This window comes from Salmo salar, chromosome 05 (genome assembly GCF_965601325.2).
Source record: "Salmo salar chromosome 05, fSalSal1, whole genome shotgun sequence".
NCBI lineage: Eukaryota > Metazoa > Chordata > Actinopteri > Salmoniformes > Salmonidae > Salmo > Salmo salar.
This window is the reverse complement of record NC_138295.1, coordinates 96,087,292-96,107,086: the sequence shown is the minus strand read 5'-3', so window position 1 is coordinate 96,107,086 and position 19,795 is coordinate 96,087,292. Positions and strand designations below refer to the sequence as shown.

The 19,795-nt window shown below is 45.9% G+C and overlaps 2 protein-coding genes across 7 annotated transcripts; one reads left to right on the top strand and one right to left on the bottom strand.

Annotated features, from left to right (window-relative positions):
* Positions 1-3,145: 3,145 nt before the first annotated feature.
* On the bottom strand, positions 3,146-15,787 carry LOC106572889 (F-box only protein 43). 3 transcript variants are annotated; one of them, XM_082976027.1, is made up of 6 exons: positions 15,483-15,787; positions 13,823-14,899; positions 12,740-13,225; positions 10,852-10,954; positions 6,638-6,970; positions 3,146-3,704 (listed from the first exon to the last, which is right to left on the bottom strand). In XM_082976027.1, the coding sequence occupies exons 2-6, from the start codon at positions 14,833-14,835 to the stop codon at positions 3,456-3,458; spliced, it is 2,184 nt and encodes a 727-aa protein (XP_082832153.1). In that variant the 5' UTR covers positions 14,836-14,899; positions 15,483-15,787; the 3' UTR covers positions 3,146-3,455. The 3 variants fall into 3 exon arrangements, with proteins under 3 accessions (XP_082832153.1, XP_082832155.1, XP_082832154.1); XM_082976029.1 differs by having other exon boundaries at positions 6,782-6,970; XM_082976028.1 differs by lacking the exon at positions 15,483-15,787 and having other exon boundaries at positions 13,823-15,452.
* On the top strand, positions 15,764-19,436 carry LOC106597426 (large ribosomal subunit protein eL30). 4 transcript variants are annotated; one of them, XM_045711602.1, is made up of 5 exons: positions 15,764-15,883; positions 16,937-17,082; positions 18,154-18,273; positions 19,063-19,193; positions 19,321-19,436. In XM_045711602.1, the coding sequence occupies exons 1-5, from the start codon at positions 15,863-15,865 to the stop codon at positions 19,371-19,373; spliced, it is 471 nt and encodes a 156-aa protein (XP_045567558.1). In that variant the 5' UTR covers positions 15,764-15,862; the 3' UTR covers positions 19,374-19,436. The 4 variants fall into 4 exon arrangements, with proteins under 4 accessions (XP_045567558.1, XP_014044096.1, XP_045567559.1 ...); XM_045711603.2 differs by lacking the exon at positions 15,764-15,883 and adding an exon at positions 15,997-16,176; XM_014188621.3 differs by lacking the exon at positions 18,154-18,273.
* The last annotated feature ends 359 nt before the right edge of the window (positions 19,437-19,795 follow it).

The following is a 19,795-nucleotide window of genomic DNA, read 5'->3' as shown; positions in this document are numbered from 1 at the left end:
CTGAGGAAGTGATTAAAGAAGTGCCAGGATGTTTACAGGTAGACTGAGGAAGTGATTAAAGAAGTGACAGGATGTTTACAGGTAGACTGAGGAAGTGATTAAAGAAGTGCCAGGATGTTTACAGGTAGACTGAGGAAGTGATTAAAGAAGTGCCAGGATGTTTACAGGTAGACTGAGGAAGTGATTAAAGAAGTGCCAGGATGTTTACAGGTAGACTGAGGAAGTGATTAAAGAAGTGCCAGGATGTTTACAGGTAGACTGAGGAAGTGATTAAAGAAGTGCCAGGATGTTTACAGGTAGACTGAGGAAGTGATTAAAGAAGTGTCAGGATGTTTACAGGTAGACTGAGGAAGTGATTAAAGAAGTGCCAGGATGTTTACAGGTAGACTGAGGAAGTGATTAAAGAAGTGACAGGATGTTTACAGGTAGACTGAGGAAGTGATTAAAGAAGTGCCAGGATGTTTACAGGTAGACTGAGGAAGTGATTAAAGAAGTGCCAGGATGTTTACAGGTAGACTGAGGAAGTGATTAAAGAAGTGCCAGGATGTTTACAGGTAGACTGAGGAAGTGATTAAAGAAGTGACAGGATGTTTACAGGTAGACTGAGGAAGTGATTAAAGAAGTGCCAGGATGTTTACAGGTAGACTGAGGAAGTGATTAAAGAAGTGCCAGGATGTTTACAGGTAGACTGAGGAAGTGATTAAAGAAGTGCCAGGATGTTTACAGGTAGACTGAGGAAGTGATTAAAGAAGTGACAGGATGTTTACAGGTAGACTGAGGAAGTGATTAAAGAAGTGACAGGATGTTTACAGGTAGACTGAGGAAGTGATTAAAGAAGTGTCAGGATGTTTACAGGTAGACTGAGGAAGTGATTAAAGAAGTGCCAGGATGTTTACAGGTAGACTGAGGAAGTGATTAAAGAAGTGCCAGGATGTTTACAGGTAGACTGAGGAAGTGATTAAAGAAGTGCCAGGATGTTTACAGGTAGACTGAGGAAGTGATTAAAGAAGTGCCAGGATGTTTACAGGTAGACTGAGGAAGTGATTAAAGAAGTGCCAGGATGTTTACAGGTAGACTGAGGAAGTGATTAAAGAAGTGCCAGGATGTTTACAGGTAGACTGAGGAAGTGATTAAAGAAGTGCCAGGATGTTTACAGGTAGACTGAGGAAGTGATTAAAGAAGTGCAGCAGAACATCTTCAGAAACCAGATGGTCCTCCTGTGGATATTGAACAGAAGACACCAGTTAGTTAGTATTCAATGTGTTGATATGGGGGGGGACTGCAGAATTCACTTTAAATCCCTTAACAGGATCATAGAAGTCATATTAAAAGTTGTTCATATAACAGTATAATGTTCAGTAGTCCATAATGTGACAAGTTTAAACGTTTAGACAAAGGCATTCATTTAAAAAATGGGACTGCAGAATTCACTTTAAATCCCTTAACAGGATCATAGAAGTCATATTAAAAGTTGTTCATATAACAGTATAATGTTCAGTAGTCCATAATGTGACAAGTTGAAACGTTTAGACAAAGGCATTCATTTAAAAAATATATATTTTTATAAATAGGTTACTCACGAAATTATCGATGGTAAGGTAAGGTGGATCTATGGAAGAAAAACATTTCAAGACAACTGATGCCACCTTCAGATAAACTGGGAACTCGGAAATCTCCGACTTTTCCAAGCGTCCAAGACAACCGAAAAACTCAGAAAACGAGATCAAATCATAACGTCAGTGATCTTCAACTCACCGAACTCTACAAAAAGAGGTCCGAGTTACCGAATTGGATGACCGTTCAAAACGATTTTCCCCCAGTTCTTAGTTGTCGTGAACGCATTGAAGTTCCCAGTTGTGTTTTTAAAAACGTTGAGTTTTATTCAGCTGTTCCTGAATTCCCGGACTCACCTGTTGTAATCTTCCCCAACATTCTTCACTTTTATGTAGTTCAGTTGTCCTTAGTTGTAATTCAGCCAGAACCGTCAGCCAGGGGCTCTATGCCTGTCCTGAACACCTCTGACCTGCCGTCACCCAGACCGTTCAGTGTAATTACCGACAGACGGGTTGCTATGGAAGTCAACTCACATTGCAGACGGGGAGCAGTACAAGTCGTGACGCTGATGAAACATTAACTGGAGTGCCAGTTTATCCATTTAAAAAAAAAAAAAAATTAACGACTAAATATATTGCATTTTAATTCAGACTTCTCATAGTAAAGTAGAGATGATTAACTATAGCACGCTAATATACACAGCGACATGTATTCTATTCCAGAGAGGAATCAAGTGAATGACGTTAACCAGTAGAGGGCGCCATAACGACAGAAAACTATTCCGATACAGTGGCGTTTGCAAAACACTTTGTCAAATCAAATCAACGTTTATTTGTCATGTGCGCCGAATACAACAGGTGTAGACAGTGAAAAAAAAAAGGTATTAGGTGAACAAGACGTAGGTAAAGAAATAAAACAGTAAAAAGACAGGCTATATACAGTAGAGAGGCTACATACAGACACCGGTTAGTCAGGCTGATTGAGGTAGTATGTACATATGGTTAAAGTGACAATGCATATATGATAAACAGTGAGTAGCAGCAGTGTAAAAAGAGGGGTTGGGGGGGGCACACAAATGCAAATAGTCCAGGTAGCCATTTGGGGGCGTGCTCGGTTCTCCTTTTCCCGTAGTCCACAATCATCTCCTTAGTCTTGGTTACGTTGAGGGATAGGCTGTTATTCTGGCACCACCCGGCCAGGTCTCTGACCTCCTCCCTATAGGCTGTCTCGTCGTTGTCGGTGATCAGGCCTACCACTGTTGTGTCGTCAGCAAACTTAATGATGGTGTTGGAGTCGTGCCTGGCCATGCAGTCGTGGGTGAACAGGGAGTACAGGAGGGGACTGAGCACGCACCCCTGGGGAGCTCCAGTATTGAGGAACAGCGTGGCAGATGTGTTGCTAGCTACCCTCACCACCTGGGGGCGGCCCGTCAGGAAGTTCAGGATCCAGTTGCAGAGGGAGGTGTTTAGTCCCAGGATCCTTAGCTTAGCGATGAGCTTGGAGGGAACTATGGTGTTGAACGCTGAGCTGAATTCAATTAATATTTGTCCTATGTCCTTGTTCACATGCCTATGAGACAACGTCAAATAAATATGTAAAAAGTACAACTTTATTAAAATAAATGTGTGTAAATGTAGACAATATACAGTAGTATACAGAAACATTCATATAAAACCCATGAAAATTCAGTTGGGAAGAGAGAGACAACATTCTTGTACGTCAATGAATTAGCTCGGGAGGAGCCCAGCATTCAGTAACCATTTCATCTCTGATCGATTCTACTGGCAGTGCTCCTCTCCGACCCATAATTAAAAACACATCCAAGCTAAACAAATTTAAAAAAAAAAGGGGAACAGGAAGTACAAATAATTACAAAAACAACTACACATAAAAAAACACATTCACAATCTCCTGACATTGCGTTTGCTCTGAGCGCTCCCGGGAAGAACGTCCTTCTTGCTGCGTCGTTTGGCCGACAGGCTGGCGCATTCTTTGGACCCGTGGAAGGCACAAAGGCAGCTGGTACAGAACTGGAAGCCGCAGTCGACGCTGCTACAAACACCCTCCATTTTCACAGAGTGACACCTAGCAGGGTGGCGGCATCGAGGGCAGGGCTTCAGACATTCGTCAGTGAAGAGGGTTTTGGCCACCTAGGAGGACGGAACACAATATAAACAGAGATTAGAGCTAGTGTCCTTGTCTACACGGAGGGATCCACAATACAACATTAGAGCTAGTGTCCTTGTCTACACGGAGGGATCCACAATACAACATTAGAGCTAGTGTCCTTGTCTACACGGAGGGATCCACAATACAACATTAGAGCTAGTGTCCTTGTCTACACGGAGGGATCCACAATACAACATTAGAGCTAGTGTCCTTGTCTACACGGAGGGATCCACAATACAACATTAGAGCTAGTGTCCTTGTCTACACGGAGGGATCCACAATACAACATTAGAGCTAGTGTCCTTGTCTACGCGGAGGGATCCACAATACAACATTAGAGCTAGTGTCCTTGTCTACGCGGAGGGATCCACAATACAACATTAGAGCTAGTGTCCTTGTCTACGCGGAGGGATCCACAATACAACATTAGAGCTAGTGTCCTTGTCTACGCGGAGGGATCCACAATACAACATTAGAGCTAGTGTCCTTGTCTACGCGGAGGGATCCACAATACAACATTAGAGCTAGTGTCCTTGTCTACGCGGAGGGATCCACAATACAACATTAGAGCTAGTGTCCTTGTCTACGCGGAGGGATCCACAATACAACATTAGAGCTAGTGTCCTTGTCTACGCGGAGGGATCCACAATACAACATTAGAGCTAGTGTCCTTGTCTACGCGGAGGGATCCACAATACAACATTAGAGCTAGTGTCCTTGTCTACACGGAGGGATCCACAATACAACATTAGAGCTAGTGTCCTTGTCTACACGGAGGGATCCACAATACAACATTAGAGCTAGTGTCCTTGTCTACACGGAGGGATCGACAATACAACATTAGAACTAGTGTCCTTGTCTACACGGAGGGATCCACAATACAACATTAGAGCTAGTGTCCTTGTCTACAGGGGGCCACCCGGCAGGCCGCACCGGGGGTCCACAATACAACATTAGAGCTAGTGTCCTTGTCTACACGGAGGGATCCACAATACAACATTAGAGCTAGTGTCCTTGTCTACACGGAGGGATCCACAATACAACATTAGAGCTAGTGTCCTTGTCTACACGGAGGGATCCACAATACAACATTAGAGCTAGTGTCCTTGTCTACACGGAGGGATCCACAATACAACATTAGAGCTAGTGTCCTTGTCTACACGGAGGGATCCACAATACAACATTAGAGCTAGTGTCCTTGTCTACACGGAGGGATCCACAATACAACATTAGAGCTAGTGTCTTGTCTACAGGAGGGATCCACAATACAACATTAGAGCTAGTGTCCTTGTCTACACGGAGGGATCCACAATACAACATTAGAGCTAGTGTCCTTGTCTACACGGAGGGATCCACAATACAACATTAGAGCTAGTGTCCTTGTCTACACGGAGGGATCCACAATACAACATTAGAGCTAGTGTCCTTGTCTACACGGAGGGATCCACAATACAACATTAGAGCTAGTGTCCTTGTCTACACGGAGGGATCCACAATACAACATTAGAGCTAGTGTCCTTGTCTACACGGAGGGATCCACAATACAACATTAGAGCTAGTGTCCTTGTCTACACGGAGGGATCCACAATACAACATTAGAGCTAGTGTCCTTGTCTACACGGAGGGATCCACAATACAACATTAGAGCTAGTGTCCTTGTCTACACGGAGGGATCCACAATACAACATTAGAGCTAGTGTCCTTGTCTACACGGAGGGATCCACAATACAACATTAGAGCTAGTGTCCTTGTCTACACGGAGGGATCCACAATACAACATTAGAGCTAGTGTCCTTGTCTACACGGAGGGATCCACAATACAACATTAGAGCTAGTGTCCTTGTCTACACGGAGGGATCCACAATACAACATTAGAGCTAGTGTCCTTGTCTACACGGAGGGATCCACAATACAACATTAGAGCTAGTGTCCTTGTCTACACGGAGGGATCCACAATACAACATTAGAGCTAGTGTCCTTGTCTACACGGAGGGATCCACAATACAACATTAGAGCTAGTGTCCTTGTCTACACGGAGGGATCCACAATACAACATTAGAGCTAGTGTCCTTGTCTACACGGAGGGATCCACAATACAACATTAGAGCTAGTGTCCTTGTCTACACGGAGGGATCCACAATACAACATTAGAGCTAGTGTCCTTGTCTACACGGAGGGATCCACAATACAACATTAGAGCTAGTGTCCTTGTCTACACGGAGGGATCCACAATACAACATTAGAGCTAGTGTCCTTGTCTACACGGAGGGATCCACAATACAACATTAGAGCTAGTGTCCTTGTCTACACGGAGGGATCCACAATACAACATTAGAGCTAGTGTCCTTGTCTACACGGAGGGATCCACAATACAACATTAGAGCTAGTGTCCTTGTCTACACGGAGGGATCCACAATACAACATTAGAGCTAGTGTCCTTGTCTACACGGAGGGATCCACAATACAACATTAGAGCTAGTGTCCTTGTCTACACGGAGGGATCCACAATACAACATTAGAGCTAGTGTCCTTGTCTACACGGAGGGATCCACAATACAACATTAGAGCTAGTGTCCTTGTCTACACGGAGGGATCCACAATACAACATTAGAGCTAGTGTCCTTGTCTACACGGAGGGATCCACAATACAACATTAGAGCTAGTGTCCTTGTCTACACGGAGGGATCCACAATACAACATTAGAGCTAGTGTCCTTGTCTACACGGAGGGATCCACAATACAACATTAGAGCTAGTGTCCTTGTCTACACGGAGGGATCCACAATACAACATTAGAGCTAGTGTCCTTGTCTACATGGAGGGATCCACATTTGGCTGATTTGATAAACTTACTGGGCTTCTGTTTGCTGGCTGAGTTGTGCTGGACGGGGGTCCTGGACTGGGCCTGGACTCACCTGTATGAACAGGTCCTGTTTGCTGGCTGAGTTGTGCTGGTACTGGGGGTCCTGGACTGGGCCTGGACTCACCTGTATGAACAGGTCCTGTTTGCTGGCTGAGTTGTGCTGGTACTGGGGGTCCTGGACTGGGCCTGGACTCACCTGTATGAACAGGTTCTGTTTGCTGGCTGAGTTGTGCTGGACGGGGGTTAAAGTGGCCGTTCCTGACTGGGGGGTACCACGGATGCTGGTACTGGGGGTCCTGGACTGGGCCTGGACTGACTTCAGGACAGACCGGCTCAGCAGGGTCAACCTGGTCTCTGCATCAGGGACGTGGACTGCACTGCCAAGCTGCACACACACACACAGGAAATGAACAGTGTTGGTGAAAGTAGCCCTGTAGTAAATATATAATGAAAATCTGACTGGAGCGATATTCATAAAGTGTCTCAGTAGGAGTGGTGATCTAGGATCAGTTTGTCCTTTTAGACCCTACTGGCTAAGACTACACGGACCTGATCCTAGACCCTACTGGCTAAGACTACACGGACCTGATCCTAGACCCTACTGGCTAAGACTACACGGACCTGATCCTAGACCCTACTGGCTAAGACTACACGGACCTGATCCTAGACCCTACTGGCTAAGACTACACGGACCTGATCCTAGACCCTACTGGCTAAGACTACATGGACCTGATCCTAGACCCTACTGGCTACACGGACCTGATCCTAGACACTACACGGACCTGATCCTAGACCCTACTGGCTACACGGACCTGATCCTAGACGGACCTGATCCTAGACCCTAACGGCTACACGGACCTGATCCTAGACGGACCTGATCCTAGACCCTAACGGCTACACGGACCTGATCCTAGACGGACCTGATCCTAGACCCTAACGACTACGCGGACCTGATCCTAGACCCTAACGACTACGCGGACCTGATCCTAGACCCTAACGACTACGCGGACCTGATCCTAGACCCTAACGACTACGCGGACCTGATCCTAGACCCTAACGACTACGCGGACCTGATCCTAGACCCTAACGACTACGCGGACCTGATCCTAGACCCTAACGACTACGCGGACCTGATCCTAGACCCTAACGACTACGCAGACCTGATCCTAGACCCTAACGACTACGCGGACCTGATCCTAGACCCTAACGACTACGCGGACCTGATCCTAGACCCTAACGACGTGGACCTGATCCTAGACCCTAACGACTACGTGAACCTGATCCTAATGAATCAGACTACATGCTATGCAATCTGGTTTCAGAGCTGGTCATGGGTGCACCTCAGCCACGCTCAAGGTCCTAAACGATATCGTAACCGCCATCGATAAGAAACTGTGCTGCCGTACTTATTGACCTGGCCAAGGCTTTCGGCTCTGTCAATCACCACATCCTCATCGGCAGACTCGACAGCCTTGGTTTCTCAAATGATTGCCTCGCCTGGTTCACCAACTACTTCTCTGATAGAGTTCAGTGTGTCAAATCGGAGGGCCTGTTGTCCGGACCTCTGGCAGTCTCTATGGGGGTACCACAGGGTTCAATTCTTGGGCCAACTCTTTTCTCTGTATACATCAATGATGTCGCTCTTGCTGCTGGTGAGACTCTGATCCATCTCTACGCAGGCGACACCATTCTGTATACATCTGGCTCTTCTTTGGACACTGTTAACAACCCTCCAGACGAGCTTCAATGCCATACAACTCTCCTTCCGTGGCCTTCAACTGCTCTTAAATACAAGTAAAACTAAATGCATGCTCTTCAACCGATCGCTGCCTGCACCTGCCCGCCTGTCCAGCATCACTACTCTGGACGGTTCTAACTTAGAATTTGTGGACAACTACAAATACCTAGGTGTCTGGTTAGACTGTAAACTCTCCTTCCAGACTCACATCAAACATCTCCAATCCAAAGTTAAATCTAGAATTGGCTTCCTATTTCGCAAGAAAGCATCCTTCACTCATGCTGCCAAACATACCCTCGTAAAACTGACCATCCTACCGATCCTCGACAATGTCATTTAAAAAATAGCCTCCAATACCCTACTCAATAAACTGGATGCAGTCTATCACAGTGCCATCCGTTTTGTCACCAAAGCCCCATTTACTACCCACCACTGTGACCTGTACGCTCTCGTTGGCTGGCCTTCGCTTCATACTCGTCGCCAAACCCACTGGCTCCAGGTCATCTACAAGACCCTGCTAGGTAAAGTCCCGCCTTATCTCCGCTCACTGGTCACCATAGCAGCACCCACCTGTAGCACGCGCTCCATGCAGGTATATCTCTCTGGTTACCCCCAAAGCCAATTCCTCCTTTGGCCGTCTCTCCTTCCAGTTCTCTGCTGGCTACACGGACCTGACCCTAGACCCTACTGACTACACGGACCTGATCCTAGACCCTACTGACTAAGACTACATGGACCTGATCCTAGACCCTACTGACTAAGACTACATGGAACTGATCCTAGACCCTACATGGACCTGATCCTAGACCCTACTGGCTACATGGACCTGATCCTAGACCCTACTGGCTACACGGACCTGATCCTAGACCCTACTGGCTACATGGACCTGATCCTAGACCCTACATGGACCTGATCCTAGACCCTACTGGCTACATGGACCCGATCCTAGACCCTACTGGCTAAGACTACATGGACCTGATCCTAGACCCTACATGGACCTGATCCTAGACCCTAATGACTACACAGACCTGATCCTAGACCCGACTGGCTACATGGACCTGATCCTAGAACCTACTGACTACACGGACCTGATCCTAGAACCTACTGACTACACGGACCTGATCCTAGACCCTACTGGCTACATGGACCTGATCCTAGACCCTACTGACTAAGACTACATGGACCTGATCCTAGACCCTACTTGCTACATGGACCTGATCCTAGACCCTACTGATTACATGGACCTGATCCTAGACCCTAATGACTAAGACTACATGGACCTGATCCTAGACCCTACATGGACCTGATCCTAGACCCTACTGACTACACAGACCTGATCCTAGACCCTACTGGCTACATGGACCTGATCCTAGACCCTACTGACTAAGACTACATGGACCTGATCCTAGACCCTACATGGACCTGATCCTAGACCCTACTGACTACATGGACCTGATCCTAGACCCTACTGGCTACATGGACCCGATCCTAGACCCTACTGGCTAAGACTACATGGACCTGATCCTAGACCCTACATGGACCTGATCCTAGACCCTACTGGCTACACGGACCTGATCCTAGACCCGACTGGCTACATGGACCTGATCCTAGACCCTAATGACTAGACTACATGGACCTGATCCTAGACCCTACTGACTACACGGACCTGATCCTAGACCCTACTGACTACACGGACCTGATCCTAGACCCTACTGGCTACATGGACCTGATCCTAGACCCTACTGACTAAGACTACATGGACCTGATCCTAGACCCTACTGGCTACATGGACCTGATCCTAGACCCTACTGACTACATGGACCTGATCCTAGACCCTAATGACTAAGACTACATGGACCTGATCCTAGACCCTACATGGACCTGATCCTAGACCCTACTGTCCTAGAACCTACTGACTACATGGACCTGACCCTAGACCCTAATGACTAAGACTACATGGACCTGATCCTAGACCCTACATGGACCTGATCCTAGACCCTACTGGCTACATGGACCTGATCCTAGACCCTACTGACTACATGGACCTGATCCTAGACCCTAATGACTAAGACTACATGGACCTGATCCTAGACCCTACATGGACCTGATCCTAGACCCTACTGACTACACGGACCTGATCCTAGACCCTACTGACTACATGGACCTGATCCTAGACCCTAATGACTAAGACTACATGGACCTGATCCTAGACCCTACTGACTACATGGACCTGATCCTAGACCCTAATGACTACATGGACCTGATCCTAGACCCTAATGACTACATGGACCTGATCCTAGACCCTAATGACTACATGGACCTGATCCTAGACCCTAATGACTACATGGACCTGATCCTAATGAATAAAACTACATGGACCTGATCCTAGATCCTAATGAACAAGACTACACGGACAGATGGGGCCTGATCCTAGTTCAGGCACTCCCACTGTGACACTAATAATACGGGCCCAGACATAGCGCTTCTCTATATCAATGCTGAAACACGGTTACAGGCGACAACCTCACCTCCAGAGCTGCCTTGACGTCCTTCAGGTAGTCTCTCCTCCTGCGGCTGGACATCTTGTTCTGAACTATGATCTCATTCCAGCTATGGGACACCTGACCAACCCTGTAGACCAGCAGAACACACGCAACAATGTCATGACAATGATGTGTTATATAATGTTCTAGCAAGCGTTTTGATTACATATTTATTTATTTTATTTCACCTTTATTTAACCAGGTAGGCAAGTTGAGAACAAGTTCTCATTTACAATTGCGACCTGGCCAAGATAAAGCAAAGCAGTTCGACAACATACAAAAACACAGAGTTACACATGGAGTAAAACAACATACAATCAATGATACAGTAGAAAAATAAGTCTATATACAATGTGAGCAAATGAGGTGAGATAAGGGAGGTAAAGGCAATAAAATGCCATGGTGGCAAAGTAAATAAAGTATAGCAAGAAAAACACTGGAATGGTAGATTTGTAGTTTGAAGAAAGTTCAGAGATAAAATATAAATAATATGGTGCAAAGGAGCAAAATAAATAAAATAAATACAGTAGGGGAAGAGGTAGTAGTTTGGGCTAAATTATAGATGGGCTATGTACAGGTGCAGTGATCTGTGAGCTGCTCTGATAGCTGGTGCTTAAAGCTAGTGAGGGAGATAAGTGTTTCCATATGTCACACACACGTCAGTAAATCTGTATCACACTGCCTTCAGAAAGTATTCATAGACCCCTGGACTTATTCCACATTTTTGTTGTGTTACAGCCTGAATTCAAAATGTATTGTTTCCTCACCCATTTGCACACAATAACCCCCTCAACAAAATGACAAAGTGAAAACATGTTTTCAAATCTGTCCACATTTTATAAAAATGAAATACAGAAATCTTATTTACTTAAGTATTCAGACCCCTTTGTTTTATGACACTCCAAATTGAGCTCAGGTTGCATCAGATTTTCCGTAGATCATCCGTGAGACGTCGCTACAACTTGATTGGAGTCCACCTGTATCCAATTCAATGGTTTGGACATGATTTAGAGAGAAACACACCTGTCTATATAAGGTCCCAGGGTTGACCGGTTATATCAGAGCAGGAACTATACCATGAAGTCCAAGGAACTGTCTGTAGAGAGCCGTGATGAGCCATATATCTGGGGAAAGGGTATAAAACAATTTGAGTGTTGAAAGTTTACAAGAGTACAGTCCCGTGTAGCTCTGTTGGTAGAGCATGGTGTTCGCAACGCCAGGGTTGTGGGTTCTATTCCCACAGGGGACCAGTACGGAGAATTTTTTTTTAATGAAACGTATGCATTCACTACTGTAAGTCGCTCTGGATAAGAGCGTCTGCTAAATGACTAAAATGTAAAATGTACAGTGGTCTCCGTCATTAGGAAATTGACAAATACGGAACTACCTAGACTCTGTCTAGAGCTGGCCGTCCGAACAAACTGAGCAACCGGACAAGAAGTCACCATGAACCCCTTGGCTGAGATGGAAGAGAACCTTCTAGAAGGACAACAGTCTCTACAGTACTTCACCAATCTGGGCTTTATGGGAGAGAACGGACAGATGGAAACAAGGAATAAAAATCCAAAAATCCAGATGTGCAAAGCTGACAGACATACCCAAGACGAGACTCAAAAGCTGTATCCGCCGCGAGAGTTGCTTCTACAAAGTATCGACTCAGAGGAGTGTGAATACATATGTAAATGAGATATCTGTATTTAAAATTTTCTATAAATTTGCTACAATTTCTAAAAACATGTTTTCACTGGTCATTATGGTGTATTGTGAGAGAGAGAAAAAAAATAATCAATTTAGAATTCAGGCTGTAACAACAAAATGTGGAATAAGTCAAGGGGTATGAATACTTTCTGGAGGTAGTGTATAAAACCCTCACCTATAGACATCTTCAGAGGACAGCTGATTGAGGATCTTAGCCAGGATGTGTCTGAGATTCTTCTTCTTTAGCTCAGTAAAGATGTCTACCTTCCCCAGGCCCATCTTCCTGCCGATCAGCCCAGCCAGGGGCATGTCGGTCCTGAAGGTCTCCTTCTCAGAGACCCTCAGCAGTTCCTCCAGACTGGTGTGCTCCAGCAACATCCTGGATGTCCTCTGGGACATGGCCTGGACCATCTGTAGGGCCGGCGTGAAGGACAGGTCCTCTAGCTTAGCAGTGGTTGTTTTCGGCGGCGTCACATCCAGGAAGACGTCACTGTCGTCATCCTCTTTGAAGATGCCGCGCTCCAGATGTCCCTGGGATATCAGGTTCTTCTCTCTGCGATGAGCTCTGTGGGCTGCCAGGTTCCTCACGTCCCGGTCCCCCTCAGACTGGGAACCCCCCTCTCGGAGAGTGGAGAGGCGACGCTGGCGTTCCAGTCTGGACCTGATGATCATTTATTTTTATTTTTTAAACTTCATAAATAACTTTACAAAAAGAAAAACCTGGAAGTGTAACAGTACAGCTTCCGTCCCTCTCCTCGCCCCAACCTGGGCTCGAACCAGGGACCCTCTGCACACATCGACAACAGTCACCCTCGAAGCATCGTTAGCATCGTTACCCATCGCTCCACAAAAAGCCGCGGCCCTTGCAGAGCAAGGGGAACAACTACTTCAAGGTCTCATAGCGAGTGACGTCACCGATTGAAACGCTATTAGCGCGCACCACCGCTAACTAGCTAGCCATTTCACATCGGTTACAGAAACAAGCAACAAACTGAATTACACCAAGTACAACTAAAATGATTAAATATTACAATAATTAGCTACAAAACGCCATAAATATACAACACTGAAACGTTCTAAGGCAATGTTTCTCAACTCCAGTCCTTGAGTACCCCCCCAACAGCACACATTTGTGTGTGTGTGTGTGTGTATATATATATACATATACATACACACACACTGTTGAGGGTACAAGGATTGGCGATGACAAACACTGTTCTAGGTCGTTCAATGGAAGTCAAAAAGCTATGGAGCCTACCTCCTCTTCATCTCAGCCAGCCTGCTGGGGGTCTCCTTGCACCTGGAGCTACCTGATGACGACAGCAGCATCTCCTGGAAGGAACCATCATTGTCTAGCGTGGAGTCCTGGGATTTATCCAGAGCCAAGGAGCTGAAGCCGCTGTCCTCAGACACAGAGCGGTCATAGTGTTTATGAGTAGGGGTGGAGGAGGGGGTGTCAAAGTGGTATTTAGGAGTAGGGGTGCTCAGGATACTCAGGCTGTCTGAGAGGTCAGCCGCTACGCTGTTGTTGACTGGAGTCTGGAAATTGTCTTTCACCGAGGGTGTTATTCTGTTACAGTGTGGGGTTTCCAGCATATCAGTGGTAGAGAGGTCTGAGAGGACACTGCTCTCTCCCAGGTCTGCATCTGAGAGCGACGTAGCAAACGCCTTTCTCTCAAAGAGAGTGACGTTGGTCATGTTGCATTTACCATCTTCAAGTGTTGAGGTTTTTACAAGAGAGAAGAGGAGGCGCAGTTTCCTGCCGGAGAGAAGCACATCTTCTGGTTTTAAAGTGCTTGTAGCCAAAGCTCCAATAGTAAAGGTATCTGGTGAGTCAAAGACCACATTTGAGCAGTGTTCAGTTCTCCCATTCGCTGACGAGTCTGTCCTTTTAGTGCATGGTGTTTCTGTATCGTCTGTAGTTTTACCCTCGGTGGCAGATTTAGACATAAGGAGACGCCGTCTCAGCAACGGCTCTCTCCTGGATACTTTAGGAGTTTCACACCAGCCGTTCTTCAGAATGTCTCTCTGTGGACTTCTGACGCCCTCTTTTTGTCTGTTCTTGCTGGGTGACAGAGGTTCGCATTTCTGTGAAACGTTCTCTTTAGGCGTTTCATGAAAACCGTCTGAAGAACAACACCGTGAGAGGTTAAAATCGTCTCCGAACTCAATTTTAGAGCTGTAACCACTGTCCAGGTATCCACTGTCTTGACAAGCTCCATATTGCTGGTCTTTGTGGAAATTGACATCTGGTCTGAGACACTGCTCCATACTCCCTTTCAGATGTAGAAACACAAATATTCACCAGGTGACTGGTCTGGTGTTTCAAACTGATCTGTGAGAGGACATAGAAAAACAATGCAGTTAGACAAAAACAAAGTGTTAAGCCACTTTTGTTGTAAGCTAGTTTGCTAACGTTAACCCTAAGTTAATGTAGCTAGCTAGCTAGCTAAAATTAGACAATTGGACAAACATGTAACGTGTACTCAATTCTGGAAAATACAAATATATCTATCTAGCTGACTATATCTAAAAAAAACAATAAAAAAAAAAAAGAAGTGGTCAATAGCTAACAGGTTATGAGAGTAGCGACTTTCCAAGTGGATAAAACAAAAACAACCAGAAGCTAACTATCGTCGACAGTGACAACAAATCCATCGTTGCTATGCTGTCGTGAGCCGTTGATAAACGGCGTTTAAATCCCCTCGCTCGGGGTTTAAAATGTTCCGTCTAGATATCTCCATGGCTACCATTCACCCGCTCAAAACTACACAGCGACCGCCAAAAAAAACCTGGACTGAGTCCGGGTCCACTGGCTCCCCTCTGTCCCCAGAGAGACCCATTAGCCCGCTAGCTAGCTAGCTACCGTTACTTACCTAGCTATTGTTTCAGAAAGACACTTAGTGTTGTTTACTTACTTCAGAGCCAAAAGGAAAACCTCAAATGTAGCTAGAAATGTCGGACATTCATTCCAAAGAGGTGTACCGTATACCGGCCCGTCTCCTAGTCCTCGTAATGAACTGAGATGTACCGTATACCTGCCCGTCTCCTCGTCCTCGTAATGAACGGTGTGTGTTTGTTTAGGACTGAGATGTTTTCAAATCTGGTGCCAGTCTGCTGCATATCTCATTCCACTTCTCGCGATGATTAGTTTTCCAAACACACGCACTGTAGTCTGGGAGTTGTGGTCCTTCTTTCATTCAACTCCCTGACAGTGTAGGGTGCTGTGCGTTTAACGAAACTCTCCGGTTCATGTCAACGCAAGATTGTAATCACTAGTAACATCTAAACTGCAGACATGGTGGCCACTAAGAAAACTGTGAGTTTGCGATTGGAGAAAAAAAAATCGTTCATTTATAGAAATGTTTGTGCACATCCTTAAACTTAATCGGTGATGGGTAAATGTTATTTTCAAATCGTTCATTTATACCAGTGTGAGTGACCAAGCAGGGTGCGCTTCTCGTTAGCGAAGGAACTTTAGGGTTACGAGTGTCTTTACGGTGCATCTTTCCTAGTTCGGTAGATGTATCATGCGTTTTCCCAAAAACACCACGACAACGTTCGGTAGGTGCGTCGTTAAGGCATGTGTAATAAAGGCAGCGCTCATCTCGGGTAAGCTTTCTCCATTCATATACATTTGACCAAATAGTAAAATGAAACCCCATTGAATTAACATTAAATTGACTTAGATATCATTGAAATATGTAGGCCTGTGTAGCATATACCGTATGCAGCCTATTCACCTTTAATGCAGTCATCGCGGTTTTCATTTAAGCATATTTCCTTCCCTTGTTTGTAACAATTATAAAAACATTGGCAACTTCTATGATTCTATGTTTAGCGAGATCTTCTGTGTATGAAGTGACGCAGTGGGGTGGGGGGGAACGCAGGTAACGACGCATTTAGCTGTTCTACGTGTGGTCTGCGGCAGTCGATAAATAACTCGCGTTTAAGTACAACTTTAGTAGTGCTGATTTTTTTGGAAACGGCTCGGAGATTTAACATTGCTCCTACGAAGGTTCTAACGATGAACTTAGTCGTAAGATGCTTTTGTGAAACCGGGCCCTCGCCTGGTCTGGTTCATATTGACATGATGCGTGGACTGCCTTGTGTTCTGTCATTTTTTTTAAATTGAACCTTTATTTAACTATGTCAATTAAGAACAAATTCTTATTTACAAAGACGGCATAACCCGAACGAAGTTGGGCCAATTGTGCGCCGCCCTATGGGACTCCCCAATCTCGGCAGGTTGTGATACAGCCTGGAATCGAACCAGGGTCTGTAGTGACTCCTCTAGCACCGAGACGCTGCGCCACTCGGGGTGATCCTATTTATACAGTCGTGGTCTCGTCTAATCAGTTTGTCTCCCCAGAAAAAGTCCCTGGAGTCCATCAACTCTCGGCTTCAGCTGGTGATGAAGAGCGGTAAATACGTACTGGGCTACAAACAGACTCAGAGGATGATCCGCCAGGGCAAAGCCAAGCTGGTCATCCTGGCCAACAACACACCTGCCCTCAGGTAAATACACGGAACGAAAACAATATAAACGCAACATGTGAAGTGTTGTTTCTCATGACATGAAGTGAAATAAGACCGTCCAGATAGTTTCCATACGCACAAAAAAAAAGCTTTTTCACATTGTGTTCACTTTTTAAAAAATGTTTTAAACCCTGTTGTGAGCATTTTGCTTTCGCTAAAGATAATCTATTCACCTGACAGGTGTGGCATATCAAGAAGCTGATTAAACAACATGATCATTACATAGGTGCACCTTGTGCTAGGGGGGGACAATAAAAGGCCACTCTATAAAATGTGCAGTTTTGTCACAAAGCCACAGATGTTTTGATTGGAGCATGCAATTGGCATGCTGACCGCGGGAATGTCCACAGAGCTGTTGCCAGAGAAGTACGTCCAATTTGACCATGTGTAACCACGCCAACCCAGGACGTCCACATCCAGCTTCTTCACCTGCGGTGGGGGGGGGGGGTGGGGGTCGTCTGAGCCCAATCACCCAGACAGCTGATTAAACTGTGGGTTTTGCACAAATGGAAGAATTTCTACACAAACTGTCAGAAACCGTCTCAGGGGAAGTTCATCTAAGTTCCGTGCTCGTCGTCCTCACCAGAGTTCTTTACCTGAATGCAGTTTGGCGTCGTAAACCCGACTTCGGTGGGCAAATGGTCACCTTCGCTGGCCAATGACACGCTGAAGAAGTGCGCGCTTCACGGATGAATCCCAGTTTCAACTGTACCCGGTGCATTTGGCGTTGTGTGGTCGAGCGGGTTTGCTAATGTCAACGTTGTGAACAGACTGCCTCGTGGGGGAGGTGGGGTTCTAGTATGGGCAGGCACAAAGCTACGGACAACAAACACGATAGCAATCTGATTACACAGAGATACTGTGATGAGATCCTGAGGCTCTATTGTTTCAGCATGATGATGAATGGCCCCATGTCGCAAGAAATCTGTACACAATTCCTGGAAGCTGGAAATGTCTCAGTTCTTCGATGGTCTGCATACTCTCCAGACATGTCACCCATTTTAAGCATGTTTGGGATGCTCTGAATGGAAGTGTACGACTGTGTTCCAGTTCCCGCCAATATCTAGCTACTTTGGCACAGCCATTGAAGGAGGAGTGGGACCAACATTCCACAGGCCACAATCAACAGCCTGATCAGCTCTATGTGAAGGAGATGTCGCCCTGCATGAGGTAAACACCAGATACTGACTGGTTCTTATCCACGCCCCTACCTTTTTTGTTAAGGTGTCTGTGACCAACAGATTCATAATCTCTGTATTCACAGTTGTGTGAAATCTATAGATTAGAGCCTAATGAATTTATTTCAACTGACTGATTATTTGAATTGGGTGTGCTACTACTTGGCTGGTACAGAAGCCTCTTTCCCTCAGGGAAGGTTATGCAGTCCTGCTCAGCACCGATATTGTACTACAGTGAATCCACTCTAAAAGTGATTTGAACTCAGCACCGATATTGTACTACAGTGAATCCACTCTAAAAGTGATTTGAACTCAGCACCGATATTGTACTACAGTGAATCCACTCTAAAAGTGATTTGAACTCAGCACCGATATTGTACTACAGTGAATCCACTCTAAAAGTGATATGAACTCAGCACCGATATTGTACTACAGTGAATCCACCCTAAAAGTGATTTGAACTCAGCACCGATATTGTACTACAGTGAATCCACTCTAAAAGTGATAGGAACTCAGCACCGATATTGTACTACAGTGAATCCACTCTAAAAGTGATTTGAACTCAGCACCGATGTTGTACTACAGTGAATCCACTCTAAAAGTGATTTGAACTCAGCACCGATATTGTACTACAGTGAATCCACTCTAAAAGTGATTTGAACTCAGCACCGATATTGTACTACAGTGAATCCACTCTAAAAGTGATTTGAACTCAGCACCAATGTTGTACTACAGTGAATCCACCCTAAAAGTGATTTGAACTCTTCCCTTCTCCCTGTAGGAAATCAGAGATAGAGTACTATGCTATGCTGGCTAAGACTGGGGTCCACCACTACAGTGGGAACAACATAGAGCTTGGCACAGCCTGTGGAAAGTACTTCAGAGTCTGTACACTGGCCATCATTGACCCTGGTGAGGTTTTCTTCATGATAAACGGGACAAATGTGAAATGTTGTCACATGTCGTGTGTGTAAACTGTTATTCTTTTACGACCGGTTTATAGAATGTAACTTGTAATTATTTTGTAAATCGTCCACAGGGGATTCAGACATCATCAGGAGTATGCCTGATCAGCCACAGGGGGAGAAGTAGTCTGGCTGAGTCACTTCTTTCTCTGTAGATGTGTTTTTGTTAAATAAATCGACTTCAAGATCACCGAGTTTGTTTTGTCATATGTTTTTAGTATTTGCCATGTAATTGTAGTACAATGGAAGAAATTGTGGAAGAGACTAAGAAATGTGGGCACTTGTTAGAAAAAAAAACATCAAGCTTGCATTGTAATGAAGAGGGTCCCCCCTGGTGTTGGGTCCCCCCCTGGCGTTGGGTCCCCCCCCTGGCGTTGGGTCCCCCCCCCGGCGTTGGGTCCCCCCCCCGGCGTTGGGTCCCCCCCCCTGGCGTTGGGTCCCCCCCCCCGGCGTTGGGTCCCCCCCTGGCGTTGGGTCCCCCCCCCCGGCGTTGGGTCCCCCCCCCCCGGCGTTGGGTCCCCCCCCCCGGCGTTGGGTCCCCCCCTGGCG

Coding starts and splice junctions, on each gene's coding strand:
- LOC106597426 (XM_045711602.1), top strand. CDS start 15,863: ATGGTGGCCACTAAGAAAACT. Junction 15,884..16,936: donor TGGTGGCCACTAAGAAAACT/GTGAGTTTGCGA, acceptor TTGTCTCCCCAG/AAAAAGTCCCTGGAGTCCAT. Junction 19,194..19,320: donor ACTGGCCATCATTGACCCTG/GTGAGGTTTTCT, acceptor AATCGTCCACAG/GGGATTCAGACATCATCAGG.
- LOC106572889 (XM_082976027.1), bottom strand. CDS start 14,835: ATGGAGCAGTGTCTCAGACCAGATGTCAATTTCCACAAAGACCAGCAA. Junction 6,971..10,851: donor ACGTCAAGGCAGCTCTGGAG/GTGAGGTTGTCG, acceptor GTGTGTGTGCAG/CTTGGCAGTGCAGTCCACGT. Junction 3,705..6,637: donor AACAGGACCTGTTCATACAG/GTGAGTCCAGGC, acceptor CCGTCCTCCTAG/GTGGCCAAAACCCTCTTCAC.